The sequence below is a fragment of the Acanthochromis polyacanthus genome, chromosome 10 (assembly GCF_021347895.1).
Source record: "Acanthochromis polyacanthus isolate Apoly-LR-REF ecotype Palm Island chromosome 10, KAUST_Apoly_ChrSc, whole genome shotgun sequence".
Lineage (NCBI taxonomy): Eukaryota > Metazoa > Chordata > Actinopteri > Pomacentridae > Acanthochromis > Acanthochromis polyacanthus.
Window position 1 is genome coordinate 2074909 of NC_067122.1, and position 17398 is coordinate 2092306.

At 40.7% G+C, this 17398-nt stretch overlaps 3 protein-coding genes across 5 annotated transcripts; 2 read left to right on the forward strand and 1 right to left on the reverse strand.

The window, feature by feature from the left end:
• Positions 1-555: 555 nt before the first annotated feature.
• Positions 556-7162, reverse strand: setd7 (SET domain containing 7, histone lysine methyltransferase). 3 transcript variants are annotated; one of them, XM_022201403.2, is made up of 8 exons: positions 7022-7162; positions 6025-6154; positions 5249-5450; positions 4942-5131; positions 3855-3936; positions 3487-3604; positions 2033-2190; positions 556-1431 (listed from the first exon to the last, which is right to left on the reverse strand). In XM_022201403.2, exons 1-8 carry the CDS (start codon positions 7155-7157, stop codon positions 1239-1241), a joined length of 1209 nt encoding a protein of 402 aa, XP_022057095.2. In that variant the 5' UTR covers positions 7158-7162; the 3' UTR covers positions 556-1238. The 3 variants fall into 3 exon arrangements, 2 of the variants coding, with proteins under 2 accessions (XP_022057095.2, XP_022057096.1); XM_022201404.2 differs by lacking the exon at positions 7022-7162 and adding an exon at positions 6857-6996; XR_002596030.2 differs by having other exon boundaries at positions 1286-1431; positions 1962-2190.
• Positions 7163-7302: 140 nt separating this feature from the next.
• Positions 7303-11469, forward strand: mgst2 (microsomal glutathione S-transferase 2). Its single transcript, XM_022201406.2, has 5 exons — positions 7303-7540; positions 7731-7934; positions 9983-10082; positions 11058-11210; positions 11285-11469. Exons 2-5 carry the CDS (start codon positions 7874-7876, stop codon positions 11391-11393), a joined length of 423 nt encoding a protein of 140 aa, XP_022057098.1. The 5' UTR covers positions 7303-7540; positions 7731-7873; the 3' UTR covers positions 11394-11469.
• A 605-nt stretch (positions 11470-12074) lies between these two features.
• LOC110956105 (short coiled-coil protein B-like) lies at positions 12075-16505 on the forward strand. Its single transcript, XM_022201408.2, has 4 exons — positions 12075-12232; positions 14212-14280; positions 14381-14461; positions 14805-16505. Exons 2-4 carry the CDS (start codon positions 14265-14267, stop codon positions 14945-14947), a joined length of 240 nt encoding a protein of 79 aa, XP_022057100.1. The 5' UTR covers positions 12075-12232; positions 14212-14264; the 3' UTR covers positions 14948-16505.
• The last annotated feature ends 893 nt before the right edge of the window (positions 16506-17398 follow it).

The window sequence follows — 17398 nt, forward strand, 5'->3', positions numbered from 1 at the left end:
CTGAAATGTGGAAAAAAAATGAGGATCTCTGGAATGAAGTTTCAGAGAAGTTTCCCCTTATCTTCAGGGCTGTTAGTGACACATAGAATATTATTGAAACTAGTATCAGTCCAGCTGTCACCATGATGTGATCAATACTGATCAGAGACTATTGATCCTAATAATCAGCTGTTGATCAGATCAGGATTTGATATCAGAGTTCACCTGGAGAGTATCAAGATCACACTGATGGACAGAAGAGGTAAATACTGCAGTACTGATGAGTATTAGAGATAAAATACTGCAGTACTGATGAGTATTAGAGTTAACAGCTTATGGCGTCTATTGACATCTGAGGGTTAACATGAATATGTTCAATGTAGGATGGATGGATGCATGAAGGATGACTGGAAGAATGGATGGATGATGGATGCACATTTTAGTTCACCTGTAAAGTCACTCTATAAAATAAAGTTTTTAGTTTCTGTCTCTCATTGAAGTCTGATCAATGCAGGGTTCTTTAATCTGCAGAAATACAAACTGCTTCCATCAGAAGACAAAACAAGGTACATGGACTGATTTTTGGACATTTGTTTTTTTTATTTTTGACAGGATGTGAACACCGATTATTAGGCTAGAAAAGCGCAACAAGCTCACAGTTGACGTTCACAGTAGATCTTCTACCGTTTTGTCCCAGAGTCTTTCAGTTAGAAATCACATCAGAAGCATCCTGTAGTCAACCACTTTCAGATCACTTCAATAAATTAGTCTATATATATATGTATATGGAGATGTTTAGATGTCTTTAAGTGAACAGGTCAATAAAGTTAGATTTGACTGGGCCAGCTAAATTCAAGTATAACTTTAGGTCAGCTCAGTGGTTTAAACACATCATACAAACACTGTGCAGTCCAAATAGTGACGTTAAACTCAACACCAAGGGAAGCCCTGTTAGGTTATCTGCAGTTAAACACAGATACAGACAGTAAACAGAAAGAAACGCTGAGAGTCTGTGTCAAATCCTAAATGTCCAAGCACTTGGAACACTCCACACATGTCTCCTCCAAGATCATTTGGTTTTTGCATAGTTCTTGTGTTGCTCCATTCATACTGAATTACAATTTAAATAGCACATTAAGAACAACTTCTCACACGTTTACAGCGGGGGTTTGCAGCTGTGACAAAGCTCCAGGAGTCTCGTAAGGTGGCAGCACGGGTGGAGGCGGGGTTTCATTGTCCAGAGGTATTTGTCTGTGTTCTCATTGGCCGGTGGGAGCCGCCCGTCTCTGCTGGAACGCCTCCAGCTCCCGCTTGTACCAATCAGGAGCCTCCGGGCCGTTCTTTCCGGTCGCCTCGTGATCGTAACCGTAGGCAACCGTCAGCTCCTCGTCTTTCTGCACGGCCCTCAGGGTTCGGATGCACTTGATCTGGCCAAAACGTGGATGGACAAACCTGCACAAATCCAGGATGGAAACATTTTAATCATCACAATGCGTTCCTCCTGAGAGGCGGAACGTCACGTTCGGTTTGATAAGTACCCACAGAGCAACAGAGACACCAAAACAAACCCAACACATTCATTAACAGCTGTGTCTGGCAGGTCTACAGCTAATCTCACTGGAATGAAATAGTTAACAGAAGAAACTATTAAAGTTTCTGTACTGAAACCCAGTGGAGACGCTTTAACTGTGTGAAATGGAAAATACATGGAAACAATCAGTAGCGCTGCGGGTTAGGGTTACATTGCTGCTGGACTTTTAGAAATCAATTTAACTTCAATGCAAATTGCTTTTTAAAAATAATGATTCTATCAGAAAAATGCTGAATATGGAAGTCGCAACAAATAAGCTTAAATTCTTTAGAAAAGCTGCCACAAATTCAGGCATTTTCAGCTGCAACCATCTGGAAAAATGGTGGTGAAATCCTGAAGGGACTGATGCTTTCATCAAAGCTTCCTGCTACTGAACATCTAGCAGACTAACCGCTTCATAGCGTCTGATCTGAGCCAACAGACGGGATCTGATCAGCTGCTGGAGGGTTGCTTCAAACTCACGGCTCGTATTTGCAGTTGGGGGTGAAGGAGTGGTTGGCCTTGTGGCCCAGAGATGCACAGTATCGGTCTGCCTGGTCGAACGGCTGAGGGACGTCGATCACGGTGTCCTCATCCAGGGAGATGGTGTTTCCGTTCAGCGCCCAGTCTCGGCTGTCCACCTGAAGCCAGAAAACCAGACGCATGTTTTTAGTGAAGTAAAACCCGCTGGCTGAGCAGGTAAAGAAGTTAAACTCCACCAACAGAACAATCCACACACGGCTCCAAACGTGAAGGGAGCAGCTGCATCTTTTATCACAGCTTTCATGAACAAAAACAAAAGTAGAAAATCTTTATTGATCTACGATGTGTGATTCAGAGAGAACAAAGTGAGGAGAGGTGAGATCATCTTAGTCCAGGTTCCTCATCCAGTCCAGTCTGGTCTCCAGTGGACCAGTAAAACCAGTAAAACCAGTAAAACCAGCAGAACCACCTAGAAACAACCACAACCCCTGATGGTTCCTTTGTTTAGTGCTAAAATGTTCACATTTAAGGAATTATCTTCTTACTAAACATCATGAACAACCTGAAATTTATGAAGAAAAATAAGTTCAGTTTCATCAACATTCAGCCTCAGTTTATCATTCACATGAAATATGACAAAAATGAGACAAAAAATGAGACGAACGACATGAAACAAAACAGCAAAGAGTAAAAAAAGTAACAAAAAGTTAAAAAGCCACAAAAAATGAACAAACGACAAAAAGGAGACAGAAAGTTACACAAATGATGCAAAGAGAACCAAAAATGACAAAAGCGAGAAACAATTTGACAAAAAAAAGTAGACAAACAACTTAAGTGAAACAAAAAAACACAAAACGACACACAAAAGCACGAAAAAGCAAAACACAAAATGACAAAAATAAGACAAAAACGCAAGTAAGACATAAAAGAAACACAAAATGACAAAAACAACAAAAACAAGACAAAATATAACAAAAATGAGACACAAAATGACAAAAAAATGAGATGAACGACATGAAATAAAACAGCAAAGAGTAAAAATAAGTTACAAAGCAACAAAAAATGGACAAACGACAAAAACGAGACAGAAAATTCTACAGATGATGCAAACAAGAACAAAAATGACAAAAGTAGACAAACAGCGCAAGCCAAACAAAAAAACAAAAGAACAAAAGAACAAATAAAGCAAAACACAAGACAAAAATAAGACAAAAAACACAAACGAGACAAAAAGGAAACACAAGTCGACAAAAACGAGAAACAAAACGACAAAAAGAACACAAAATATTACAAAAATAAGACACAAAATGACAAAAGAACAAAGAGCTCTAGAATGTCTGATAGCTGACATGGGAATAATTCAGTCAGACGTGTTTGAACCTAAACCACATTTGAAATGAACAAGGACGCATGAAGTCCCACCCTGGAAGGGATCAGGACTGGTGATGTCATACCTCAGAGTGTGTGATGCGTACTCCGTTATAAAATGACATCACAGCGTCAGCCTCAGCGTCCATCTTGGCGAACAGACCCTGACCGGCTCCTCGGATCATCGAGTCGGCAACAAACACCCTGAGAGACGGAATGAAGAATGAGTCAGACAAAAAAAGAGACACAAAATGACAAAAAAAAACAAAATCAAGAAACAAAATGACAGAAAAATGGACAAAAAAACATGTGAGACAAAAAAGAAACACAAAATGACAAAAACATGACACAAAAGTCAGACAAAAAAAATAACAAAAACGACACAAAATATGACAAAAATGTGACACAAAGGTGTGCAGTCGTGAAAGGGGCTGAAGGAAGTTTTGTGTCGTACCTTTGGTTCTCGTAGGGGTCAGGAAGCAGAAGGTGGGTGGCTATACAGCTGGATGTGGACTTGTCATATGAGTAAACTGGACCTGAAAAACAGAGGATGTCCTGTTACTGTCCAGCTGTGAAATCAGAGCATTACATCGAGTTTCCTGCTCGTTACATTTGATTACTAAGGCTGGACCCAAATATCCGAATATTCGTTCGCTACGGCACTATCCGGATATTAATTTTGGTATCCGAATATTCGCCGCCAGTACAAACACATCAGTCCATTTCAGCCACATACAGCGACTAAACACCCATTCTGCTGAGAAAACACAAACATCAGTCTGTCTGATTTCTGAGTCTGTTAGAACATTGGAGCTTTTTAGAGATTCACTCTGAAAGTACCGTATCTATTTGTCTGTACTTTCTTTTTGTGCTTATTTTTGTAAATTTGAGATTTATTTTGTTACTTTGTGTCTGATTTCTGTCGTGTTCTATCTTGATTTGTCGTCTTGTTTATGTCTTTTTGCGTCTTGTTTATTTCGTTTTGTGTCTCGTTTATGTCGTTTTGTCTTGTTTATTTCGTTTTGTGTCTCGTTTATGTCGTTTTGTGTCTTGTTTTTGTTATTTTGCGTCTTGTTTTTGTCGTCTTGCGTCTTCTGTTATTTTGTGTCGTTCATGATGTTTTGTGTCTCACTTTTGTCACAGACAATCTTGTTACCACAGCAGTGAAACCATTCTCAGACTCCAGTTTGTTGTAGTATTGTTCTGTGTTGTAAAGTTATTAACACAGATGGTGATGTGGTGTTTCTTATTTTTTCATGATGAGGAATAATCCTAATGAATTTGACTTTTGTCTCAGATTTATTTACACCACCGCTGCTGAAAAAAAATCCTGGAGGAAACACTGAAACATGTTCTGTTAAACTTTTAAGTGCAGACATCTGATCCAGCAGTGGGTAATTCTAGCAAAAGAGATGATCCTAAATATCTCCCTGAAACTATGAAGCTTGTAAGCAGAAAAGTGTCATCCGGCTGAGCCTGAGAGGACATTCCAGTCAAGAATTCCTTTTAAACTCTGACTGATTGATTCCCTCTTGACTTACTGTTGGGTGCGATGTCGAAGCGAGGCCTTCCAGTCTGGTTGGAGATCAGGGTGGCCAGACGAGCTTCGATCAGCTCTCCGTCCACGAAGCTTCCGTAGAGAGCCGTGCGTCCGTCCGGATAGACGTAGGCCACCGAGTCCCCGGTCATCTCGCCGTCCTCATTCACCTGGCCAAACACACAGCCGCCGTCCTGGATGCGCCACAGTACACACCAACAGGCACAACCACAGCGTTAACAACACGGATCAAACCTGTGCTCTGCATGAACCCACTGCTGATCATCATGATGAACCCTGAACTGACTCACAGGGTAGTAGACCCAGCACTCCCCACAGCGGCTGTTGTCCTTGTACTGGCCCTTGAACACCAGCCGACCCTCTCCATCCAACTCCTGAGCAGGACCGTTCAACTCGCCGTCCACATACGTCCCGTTGAGGACACTTCCATCTTCGTACGTGTAAACCGCCTGACCTTGCAGGGCGTCGTCCACATAGAACCCCTCCAAGGCACTGAGGGAAGAGACCAAGGACGCGAACTTTACATTCAACCATTTCCAGGTGAGATTCAATAGAGCGGGAGTTAAGAGGAAACACTCTGAGAAACAGAAGATGTCAGAAAAAAGGTTTATTACTCCGCCAAGGAACGCGGTGCAGTTATGTGACGATCGGCGTACGTTTGTCTGTCTGGAGCTTCACTGTTGTCTGACTGGGGTTTGCTACATACATGACCTAAATATGTAGCAGGACTCAGAAACACCCCACAGTTTAATCATTTGTTCCTTGTATGATTTTCAACTGATAAATCAGTCAATTTGTAGTAGGATTGCAATCATGTGATCATCAGCAGGTAACTGACACAGTGTTCACTTGTTGTCATGGTTACAGCGATGCCGTGCCAACAGCTGTATCTAGCAATGGGAAACCTTTAACATATTCGTGGATCCAGACTATGAGTTGCATCACTGCTAAAATCTAATCACTTGGTCCTTGTGTCATTCTGACCTTTCCTGAAAATTCCATCCAAATCCGTTAGTCTGTTTTTGAGTAATGTTTCAAGAGTAAACCCGCCTCATCTTCAAAGTACCTTCCATCGAAGAAGAAGAACTTGCCCTTCCCGTTCTTCTCTCCGTGGGTGAAGTGTCCTTCGAATCGATCGCTGGATGAATAGGTCACCGTGCAGAAACCATGAGGCTGGCCGTCGTCATCCAACGGACCTGAACAACAGAGGAACAAATCTTAGAGAAGAACGACCACAGCCACCCAAGGGCTATTCACGCATTCATTCTATCATTCACTCATTCATTTCAAAAAACTGTCGTTTATCTTCCATTAACTCCGCTTATTAAAAATTTTAGCCTCTTCCCCAACCCAAAACAAAGATGCTAACCCTAATCCTGCACAGAAAACATGGTTTAAAGGGTTAGAAATAATTCAGATAATTAAACACGACGTTCAATGATTTAACGATCTTATCTAAAAGATCAGCTTCTCCTCAAACAGCCACAAAATAAAAGAAATAAAACCAGTAACAGCTTCTAAATAAGATAAACAAACCAGTAACAGCTTCTAAAAAAGTTAATAAACCAGCAACACCTTCTAAATAAGACAAATAAACCAGTAACAGCTTCAAAATAAGATAAACAAACCAATAACACCTTCTAAATAAGACAAATAAACCAGTAACAGCTTCAAAATAAAAGAAATAAAACCAGTAACAGCTTCAAAATAAAAGAAATAAAACCAGTAACAGCATCTAAATAAGAATGCTGAATGTGATAAATAATGTCTCAGTCTGTGGAATAAACGCTTCATTTACATTATTTTCTATTTTTATGTTTCGTATTTGGTCGGAAACCTCCAGCGGGACTCTGAGAGCCCTCATGCCGCATTCACTCGCCTGTCCGCCGGATACCTGCCTAAATCCAGGCCGGGGCTCTCCCTGCCGCCCAGCGGGCCCAGCGACGTTCTGACTCGGGGAGCATTTATGGGACCGGAACCTCCGAAACTCCGCATAAATCTGATCCCAACTCACGGAATGTCGACGTTTACATGATGCTAGCGGAAAGACAGAAAGTACAAACCTTCCACCACCTCCTCCACGTTCTCATCATCGCTGTCCATGCTGCTGCTGCCGGGGACCACACCTCCGGGGATTGGTTCCGCCCGGAACGGTGCTGAGTCCTGATGACCGGATCCACTCACACGCTGTAGGACCATAATAGAAATATAAATAACAAATAATCTAAAAATATATGACTATATAACTCTAAATATATGAATCTAATATACAGATATATAAATCTAAATATTTAAATCTAAATAACTAAATCTCAATCTACAAATATATAGATCTAACATCTGGTTGAAAGAAGCAATGCAGACTTTGTGTTTGAAACGACCAACGAACAGAAAGGCAACACTTTTGTCAACGTTTCCGTCATCTCCAACCTCTTCCTGATACTGACAAGGTTCTCCAACTCCACACCTGATTTATGCTTTGCTTCATATTTCCTGCAGCCACTGGAGGGCAGAGTCACTTCACTGTAAACACGTATGAGCATGAACAACTATTTCAATGATCTACTGAACGGACACAACAGGTACGGAAATGTGAAGTCCTCATATTCTTCAAAACAAACTGTATTGTCAGTAATCTGAGAACCTTCAGGGGCTGTAAATCCATTTACACAAAGCACAAAAACACAAGTGGACACATGATTCCAGACGAGCAGCAGGTGTTGATGTTTTAATCTCTTTCGTTGCTTTTCGTTCTCATGGGTGTTGCTGCAGGTAGGCAGGGCTTCATCAGCAGGAACATGACGGCGCTTGTTGTGGGATGTGTTTCCAGCAGGAAGTAGCAGCTGCTTGTTGTATAAAATAGACTTTGTTCTGGGGGAGAACTGTGAGGAGGGCTAGCGCTGTTCAGCAGAGCGATGGCATCCGACGGCCCTTTCCTGGTGGCTGCAGTGACCCTGATGTCGGCCACACACCTGGGTGAGTCCACAGCTGGTTTTGGTGCTCAGTGAAAGACATTCCAGGATTGTTGTCATGGTTCCAGCGCTTCCATAGGAGTGCTTTGGAGTACATGGAAAGAAGTTCTGTAGCAACAGGAGGCAAGATTCTTGCTTTTCATGCAATCAGTGATCAACAAATCACAGATGAAGTCACTGAGATTTTAGCTCTTCAGCAGTTTGGAGTTTTTTTCTACATAAATATCCACAGTCTCTTCAGAAGGCATTCAGATCCTCTCCAGTAGTAGATTTACTTTCAAGGATTCCAGATCAGTAGCAGCTTCTAGACGAGATAAATATACCAGCAACAGATTCTAAATGAGATAGATAAACCAGTAACAGCTACTAAGTCAACAAATCAGCTGTTTAGGAAATATCTAATTGTAATTTTCTGAACCAATACTGTCATATAATACCACATGTATTTTATAACAAAGTAACTTCTTGGTATTTCTTCTTAACAATATCTTTACTTTAACAATCACATTTATACACAAAAAGGACAAAAAACGACAATAGAAAATAAAACACATCAACAGACAACAAAGCCACTCACTCCTTTACAAAGCTTCTAACTGTTAGGAATTTAAAAAGTGTTTCTGGTTCAGATTAAACTAATGCTTTAGTTGTTTTAAATACATCATAACATCAGAAATTAATACACTCAGATCTTGGATCTTTCTGAATCCAGACTTTAAATGTAGCATCAGGTTTTCCTGGAGTGAAGAATCACTTCCCCCATATCGGGCTGAATCTGGTTCTTTTAGATCTTTTCTAACTTCCGACCAGATTTTAATCATACGTCTAACTATTGGGTCGCTGGTCTATTTCTGTAGAGTTTTCACTGTCAGAGTTCAGGTTCCTGTGAGTAAAGGGCACTTTGGTCCACAGACTAGTCAGCAGTCAACAAAAACACAGGAGTACATCATCACCACACACTGCAAATAGCTCAGCAGGTGTGAGAATCAGATAATACTGTTCAAAAAGACAACGACAGACACATTTGGTCCTGCACCTGCATTGAATGAAAACAACTTTTACTCAGTGAACAGGAGATAATTCAATCATCCAGGACTGACTGGGCCTTCTATGGATCTACATCTGTATAAAACAGGGAATAACTAAGGTCATCCAGCACTCACTGGGCTGTCTATGGCTCTCTATAAGATAAGATAATACTTTATTTATCCAGAGGGACGTGCCTTTAGCCCTATATTGATCAAACAACAAGATTACACAGCATGAGACAATGAAGTGCAAGGTAGAAATAATAATAAAAGTATATCTCAGAACTGGAAATGGAGAATGAGTAAGCTAATATTAGATTAGAGTTTCAAACTCCATGGAGACAGTCTCCAGCTTCAAAAGATTTCAGTTTTTGATTTAATGAATCTGGAAATATCTGCAAAAACACATTATCACTTTTTATTATTCATTTTTAAGTGTGACTGTCACCTGTCCAGGTGAACATAGACCCTCGGGCAGCTGGGATAGACTGTAGGACTCTAATGAGGAGTAAGTCGTGTGTAAAGGATGGATGGATGGATGGATGGATGGATGGATGAATGAATGAATGAATGGATGGATGATGGATGGATGGATGATGAATGGATGGATGGATGGATGGACGGACGGACGGACGGACGGACTGATGGATGATGAATGGATGGATGGATGATGAATTGATGATGGATGGATGGATGGATGGATGGATGGATGATAAATTGATGATGGATGATGGATGGATGATGGATGATGAATTGATGGAGGATGGATGGATGGATGGATGGATGATGAATTGATGGTGGATGATGGATGGATGGATGATGAATTGATGGTGGAGGATGGATGGATGGATGGATGATGAATTGATGGTGGATGATGGATGGATGGATGGATGGATGGATGGATGATGAATTTATGGTGGATGGATGGATTGATGGATGATGGATGGATTATTGAGAGTAGATGGCTGAGAAAAGTGTGTCATTTTATCCAGTTAGTCTTGAATGTAGACCACTGTTTTCTCAGGATACCTGGCCCGGCGGGTCGGAAGGTGCAGGATCGCTCTGAAGATCATGCCTCCTGTGGTCACTGGACCTCCAGAGTTTGAGAGGACTTTCCGTGCACAGTAAGAACAGAGAAGTACGATAAGATCGATGTGTCAGTTTAGACATATTATGATCCTTTTAGAGTGAAAGAATAGTTTGAACTTTTGGGAAATGTACTAAAGATCAGTAGACTCTAGATGGGACACATTTTTATAAAACCTGCTTAGAGAAACGCTGTCTGAAACCATCCCAGGATTTTATTTGTTCTAAAATGAATTATCTTTTTTTTCTCAGCATTGAAGGACAACACATACTTGATGCATGCTTCATTTTTTTCATTCAGTAAGAGTCAAACAGAACATCCTCACTGGAACAATGATGGAACTTGGAGTGTAAATAAAAATTCTGAAGTTTAATAAGAAGAATCTCATGAAACAGTTCAGAAAATGTTGGTTTCATGTGCGAGATAAAGGGATCCATTATGTCTTGAGCACACATTTTGTACTTGTTCTGCCTGTTTGTCTTCATTTTCTATCTACGTGGATCTTTTTGGGGTGAAAATTTGAGCTTCAGTGACGGTTTGCAGGTGAATGAAACCTGTCAGTGTCAGTTGTTCAGGATTTTATGACTTCATCATCAGATTAAAATGAAAACAAATGGTGGCTGCACTGATGAATAAATAATAAATTATGTTTAAAAAAATGTGAAGTTGGAGCCACAAGACACTAAAGTTAGTTCAGTTAGTGGAAACAAGTAGTCTGGATCTGTCCAAAGGTAAAAATGGAGAGGATTTGAAGGCAGGTTTTATGAGCTTCTAGACGGATGGATGGATGGATGGATGGATGGACGGACGGCCAGATGGATAAAACCTGTAACTGTCAGCTGTTTGGGGTTTTATGACTTGTCATTCTTAAATATTTCATTCGTTCCCCTGCTGAGAGATCAGATTAAAATGTAAACAAACGTTGCTAATAACAAATAATAGAAACACAGATTACTTAAAAGTGTTGTTTAAGAGTTGTCAGAATTCATGTGGAGGTTTGATCTGTTCTCAGTCAGAACTGTGTGGAGTTCTACCCCATCTTCCTGGTCGTGCTGTGGAGCTGTTCTACCTTCTTCAGTGAGCCGGTTGCAGCTGTAGGAGGTCTGGTCTACATGGTCGCCCGGCACATGTACTTCAACGGATACGTCAAGTCCACCAAGAAGAGGTCAGACTTTTCACATTTAGCCGAATAAAGACGTCCAAGTGTTTCTCAGTGACTGACTGCTCTCTGGTCTGCAGGTTACCGGGTTTTATTCTGACTCTGGCTGTGTTGTTCATTCTGTCTCTGCTGGCTTCCATCGGAGTACTGCGTGGAATACTGCACAAGTACTTTAACATCCACCTCTGAAGATTTTACGTCCAGCACCGAACTATGTGGACCAGCAAATTAAATAAATGAGAGTTTAATGCTCATCTTTTTTGAACTGAAATCTGTCTGCTTGATTCCAAGTAAACCATAAATTAATCTGCAATGCTCAAACCCATAAAGTCACATTGGTAATTCATATAGATATATATATGAACGCACACACACACACACACACACACACACACACACACACACACACACACACACACACACACACAAGCTGTAGAGCAAGGGTGTCAAACTCATCTTAGTTCAGGTTCCACACTCAGGCCAAAGCGGGCTGAACACGTTAAACCACAGCATAATAACCTATAAATAACCACGATTTTCCCCATTTTTTTCTTTGTTTTAGTGTTAATGATGAGTCTTGCTTTGGATTTAGATTTATGTTCTGCAAGTTTTTCAGGTCTGTTGCAGCACATTGGGAGGTCTGCTGAATGTTTGCCTCAGGTGTGTCAGTCACATTTTCACAGTGCAAACAGGTTTTCAGTAATGATATTAGGATGATGGAGATTTTTCCCCTCTTGCAATATTTGCACAATTTCTAGTAAAGCTGATCAAATTGTCAAATACAGATTTTTTGGTTCTGATCAAAACAACGACTTCAGTTTTTTCTAATAAAATAAGATCAGTGTTGTTTGTCCAGGAGGTGCTCTGTCGCCCCCTGCTGGCTACTTGCTGTTACGTCCTGTCGCTGTTGAACTAAGCAGAGCTGCTGTCTAACACAAACTGTTCAAGCTAATTTATAGAAACCACTCAGTTTTACATCCGTATTCTGCAGGTCAGCGGAGCAGGCTTTGTTTTTTTCGCGTTGTGAGGTAAGTTTTCTTCACATCACTGTGTTTTCAGCCTCTGTGGTCGTTTTTGTACCGAACTAGTGGAGCAGCTGCAGCTAGTTAGCATGCTAACAGCTAGTTACTTAGTGTTAGTTAGTGTTAGCATGCTAACAGCTAGCAGCAGGTCTCTCCGTTGAGCCGCTGTGATGTGGCTAGCTAAGAAGCTAGCGATGATTCCTGTGACTTTATGTCAACAGAAATCCAGTACATTGAAATAAATCAGTGGCGGTGTGATTTTTACAACATTCGTCATTCAGTTACTACTCTCTTCTGTACAATAACGTTAAAATCTTTTTACTAACATAACGGAACACATTTAGGGAGTTAGAGACCTTTTCTAACCCTGAGGGGTTTAAGGAAAAAAAATCAGCTTTTCACTGTATAGCATTCTGTCAACGTTTTGATTTATTTATTATTTATCATGAAACAGTTTTTTTAACCTGTACCATCTGATCATAGTAGCAACACACAATCATGTTTTAGCTGGAAAAAAAAGTTTTGTTGTTGACAATTTCTATTTTTCCTCTTTTATTTAAAACCAAAAGCGATGCTTTGGTAATATTGATAAATTGATTATTACTATTATTTTATTATTAATGACAATAAAGTACATTAAATTTATCCAAAAAAATGAGGAGTCAGATTTAATAAAGACACTTTAAAACAAACTGTTTTTGTTAGGATTTTTTAAGGTACTACTAACTGAACACTGAAATTGATATTACATATGAGTATTACAATAATGATAATAATAACTACTTAATATGCAGTGAATGCATGAGTTGTGCTTGACCTTTAACCCTCCTGTTGTCCTCGTTTTACGGGCACCAAAAACATTGTTCCCCTGTCTGAAAAAAAATCCAATAATTCAGCAAAAAAATTCCCCAAAATTGCAGAATCTTCAGGAAGAAAATTCCTTAAAAAGTTTTCCCTCAGACGTTTTATGTAAAAATAATCCCCAAATTTGGCAAGAAAAAAATTGTAAATATTTTCAAAATGAATAAAAATCTTCCAAAAACATCCTAAAAATATCTGAAGTGATTCCATATTTATCAGTAAAGCTTCTAATATTTTCAGTAAATTTTGCTGGATTTTGGTTGATTTTTTTCTGAATGTTCTTGAAGAACTTTTTTTAAACATTTCTTTTTTCCACCAAAAAATGCTGAAAGCATGGACATCAGAAGTTTCACTGTGATAATTTTTTTCCCCACACATTTTCAAACTTTAAAACGGGTCAGCGTTGACCCGCATGTGGACACGAGGGTTAAAATAATGCTCACATACTAACAAAGAGAGTTCTGGCTTTGATGCACAGCACATTCCTATTTCCTTACAAGGTAACAACTAACTGAACTGAAACTGACAAGTCAAGGTTGTTTAAGGGAGGAAACCGTAATAATCCTCCCTATGAGATACCACCAGCAGCTGTATCACATCTCAGCTAACAGAGGAACACACTGACAGGTAGAGGGCGGGAAAACGTTTGCAGGAGGGTTCTTTTTACAGGGAGCAGCTCCTAGGGATGGGATGAATCAGAGATATGGACATACCTGTGCACCAACTAATGGGAGAGCTAAGCCTAAACCACGGTTTATCCCCACCTTTAGCCAATCACATTTCAATATTTAAAATAGATGTTTGTGTTTTGTAACCAATCACATTTCACCATACCGTATAAAACGTCCTGTTCATAGCAGACTTGATCCTTTTCTGGCAGGCTGTTCCAAACAGAGAAGGTCCTTGTACACGGTTCTTTTGAGACACTGATGTTTAGAAAATAAACAGCTTAAGTGGAGAGAAGCAATTCGTCTTCTACATCAAAAAACGAACACGCTCAACAATTTCATCTAATTATTCAACTAATGTCAGAAGAGCTGTGAAGTCATTTTGGACCAGGCAGACCTTCTACAGCAGACATGTATGTAAATATGTCATGTATGTTCATGTTCCGTGTATTTCAGAGTCCCTGAGAGTCGCAGCCCTGCATTCCAAAAAGGAAGACGAGTATTTCACCATGAGCTCAGATGATGGTGAGACACACACACCTGAGCTCTCCTGAGGTCACCTGGGGTCACCTGAGGTCACCTGGGGTCACCAGAGGTCTCTGACTGTCCTGTTTGGTTCCTGCAGGTGAGCTGGAGAACCAGGCTGAGCTGGAGGAGGAGACGAGGCTCATCAACCAGGTGTTGGAGCTTCAGCACACCGTAGAAGGTGAGTTACCTGCAGACACCAACCCTGTTACCTGTTAGTGTTTGTCAGGTAGTGGAATGAGAGCTACTCATAGAAAACTATTTAGATTAGAGGTTCTTTCTGCCTTGATCAACATGCTGTGAAGCAGTGAATGAGCACAGAGCAGAGGGTTAGGACTCTTTAGGTCATATTCTGTTGTAGTTAGGACTGTTTAGGTCATATTCTGTAGCAGCAGACAGGGAGGATTAAATCTGCTCAATCTTTAGCCACAGTTGTGTCACATTTTCAGTTTCTGACCTTTAAAGACTGAAGTTACCTCAGGTCTCCTTGGGAACTCATCCAGCCTGCTGTTCTGTCCCTTTAGACCTGTCTGCCCGGGTGGATGCCATCAAAGAGGAGAACCTGAAGCTGAAGTCGGAAAACCAGATTCTGGGTCAGTACATCGAGAACCTCATGTTGGTCTCCAGTGTCGTCCAGACCACCGACTCCAAGAGCAAACGAAAGTAAGGAGCGCTTCAGAGAGCTCTGAGCTGAAACCACCCGACTAACCTGAACCCAAAGTGACCAACGATGGGACTCACAGATCCTTTAAAAAACATGTTTCTGTCGGGAACATGTCTGTAAATGTGGACATCTGTTCTTACCCTGATATGGCCACTGGGGGCAGTGTTGTTGTGTTTTTACAAACAGAATGTGTAGGAAAGATAAGAATGATAAACTTATCCAGGCAGGAACCAAAGACTTCCATCCATGTTGAGTCTCTCAGCAGACATCTCTACAGGTCTTTAAATTCAGTCACTGCGTGGTGTTTTATTAAACCTGGATGTAAACATGAATCTTTCCTGGAGCCTGTTGGAGTTAGCTGCAGCTCATATCTGTTTTTAGCTTCATCTAAAGCCCAAACATCAGGAGGCAGGCTAGTGGTAATCCCACCGGTTCAACATGTAACTTTTAGAACCAGAAGCTAGTCAAGAGTATAGACGGACCCACTTCTTTCCGATTAACATCTGTTGGCTGACTATAGTCTTGTTGATGGATTAGGGTTAGGGGAAGGACTATAGCCCTGTTTCTGGTTCCTCTGACTGCTTCTAAAATGATCTCCAGCCAGACACTGAGCCTGAATGCATCCTGCAGACCCAGATGACCTGCAGTGCGTTCACTAGCTACTCTCTGCTGTAGTTTTTGTGACTTATTGCTGCAGTGGAAACAGATTTAAGGCTCTTCACAGTAGCGTTTGCTCCACTTTGCCTCAGTTCATGCGGTGGAAAGCCACCTACTGCTGCATAAAAATCTGGGAATAACGTGAATGTGAGAGCTCTAGTTGTACTGATCAGTGCAGTAAATATTAAACAGCCTAAACACTGAAGTGATTGAGGCTCTTTGTCATTGGTTCCTGTGTAAAACTGTTCACCCAATTAAAACGCAGTATGCAGGTCTACATGCTAATCACTGATGCTAATGAATAAGCTCATAGCTGAAAGGATCATTTCCTTTTTGGGGTACTTAACGTTCCCAGACATTACTTCTGCAGTTAGTGATGCAGAATGAACACATTAAGGCTTTTTGGTTCATTTTCTCTCGTGTATAAATCACAAAATCTGAATAATTTATTCATTTTTAGCAGAAAAACTCCACGTCACCTCCCTGGTCAGATGTTTCTACATTAAATTTGATCTCTCCCTGGTTGGTTATTCCTGGCGGGAACCTGGTGAGGGATCGTGTCCTTCCTCCAGTACAGGAAATAGAACAGGGAGGGTCATTTTTTTTATTTAAAAAAAAAAAATTACTAGCTAGTATTGCTGCCATTGCTATAGGTACTGTAGAATCTAGATTTTTGATGCCAGAAATAGTTTTTATTGTCATTACTTCTAACCTCTGAAGAACTCAAACTGCTCAGTCGTTCTTTTAAGCCACTAGTCAAGACTTTTGTGTATTAATGTTGAACTGGAAAGTCAAGTTTAGCCTCTCACGATGACATACAGACTGACATGTTGCATTTTTACATTGTTTTCATGTTGTTTAAAATGACTTCAGTTCAATAAAATAATGATCCTTTTTGATGAGATGTTTGTGGTGTTTCCTGAACTAATCATCTGTTTATATCTGACTCAAAGAACCACTAAGGGATCCACTGCTTTGGTTTAGATAATAGAGAAACACGAAGATTCTGATGAGAACTGAGTGTTCTACACGCTTCAAATGAACGAACCCTGATGGAGATGAGACTGAAACAACAAATTGCTGACTGACTCAGGTTTTTCTTCATTTCATTGGTCTGGATATTAAAACTTGACTGACATGGTTTGTAGTTTAGTTCAGTCTCCTCTACAGGATGTTTTCCAGGAACATCTCGATCTGTCAGGTTCATCCGACAGAATCTGTGACATGAATAAAGTTCTCCCTCCAGCTCCCTCTGTCCAACATTGCAGTCAAAAGTTCTTTGCCTTCCAGACCAGTGTCTTCTTCTAGCACCTTCTTTAATGTTGTGCTCGGCCCTTCTGATAGTATCAGGTTTCCATAACATCGACCAGCTGATTTGCTGTGTCTCGGCTAGTCTACGTTGCCTAATGATGGTTGACCAGCGTGGATGTTGACTGTATAGCGACTTGTTGGTGAGGTGTGATTTCCAGGAGATTTTTTGTACCATCCCTGTCATTCTGGTATAGGTCCCATCAGTTCTTCGTTAGTGACCAGGAGTCAGATCCATAGAGTAAGATGGATTCCACTGACGCCTTGAATACTCTCATTTTGGTGCCGTTTTAATTGGAGATACCCATATCGTTGACAGGATTTAATGCTCCCTTATATCATGTCCTGTGTTGGTGTAGCCTCCAAGATGTAGGAAATTGACTTTTCCGATTTCAGACCCATCTGGTGCTGCCATGTCTCCTCAGATGTTGGGTTAAGGTGCTTGAACTTCGTCTTTCCGACATTCAGTCCAATCAATCTTGTTTCTCG

Bases quoted from the DNA above. Each gene is read 5' to 3' on its own strand.
- setd7 (XM_022201403.2), bottom strand. From the start codon at position 7,157: ATGGTCCTACAGCGTGTGAGTGGATCCGGTCATCAGGACTCAGCACCG. The intron at 5,451-6,024 runs GTACTTTGAAGA...CTCTTCCCTCAG, and splicing joins TTCTTCTTCTTCGATGGAAG to TGCCTTGGAGGGGTTCTATG. The intron at 1,432-2,032 runs GTGAGTTTGAAG...GGATTTGTGCAG, and splicing joins CCCAACTGCAAATACGAGCC to GTTTGTCCATCCACGTTTTG.
- mgst2 (XM_022201406.2), top strand. From the start codon at position 7,874: ATGGCATCCGACGGCCCTTTCCTGGTGGCTGCAGTGACCCTGATGTCG. The intron at 10,083-11,057 runs GTAAGAACAGAG...ATCTGTTCTCAG, and splicing joins GAGAGGACTTTCCGTGCACA to TCAGAACTGTGTGGAGTTCT. The intron at 11,211-11,284 runs GTCAGACTTTTC...TCTGGTCTGCAG, and splicing joins GTCAAGTCCACCAAGAAGAG to GTTACCGGGTTTTATTCTGA.
- LOC110956105 (XM_022201408.2), top strand. The intron at 14,462-14,804 runs GTGAGTTACCTG...CTGTCCCTTTAG, and splicing joins GCTTCAGCACACCGTAGAAG to ACCTGTCTGCCCGGGTGGAT.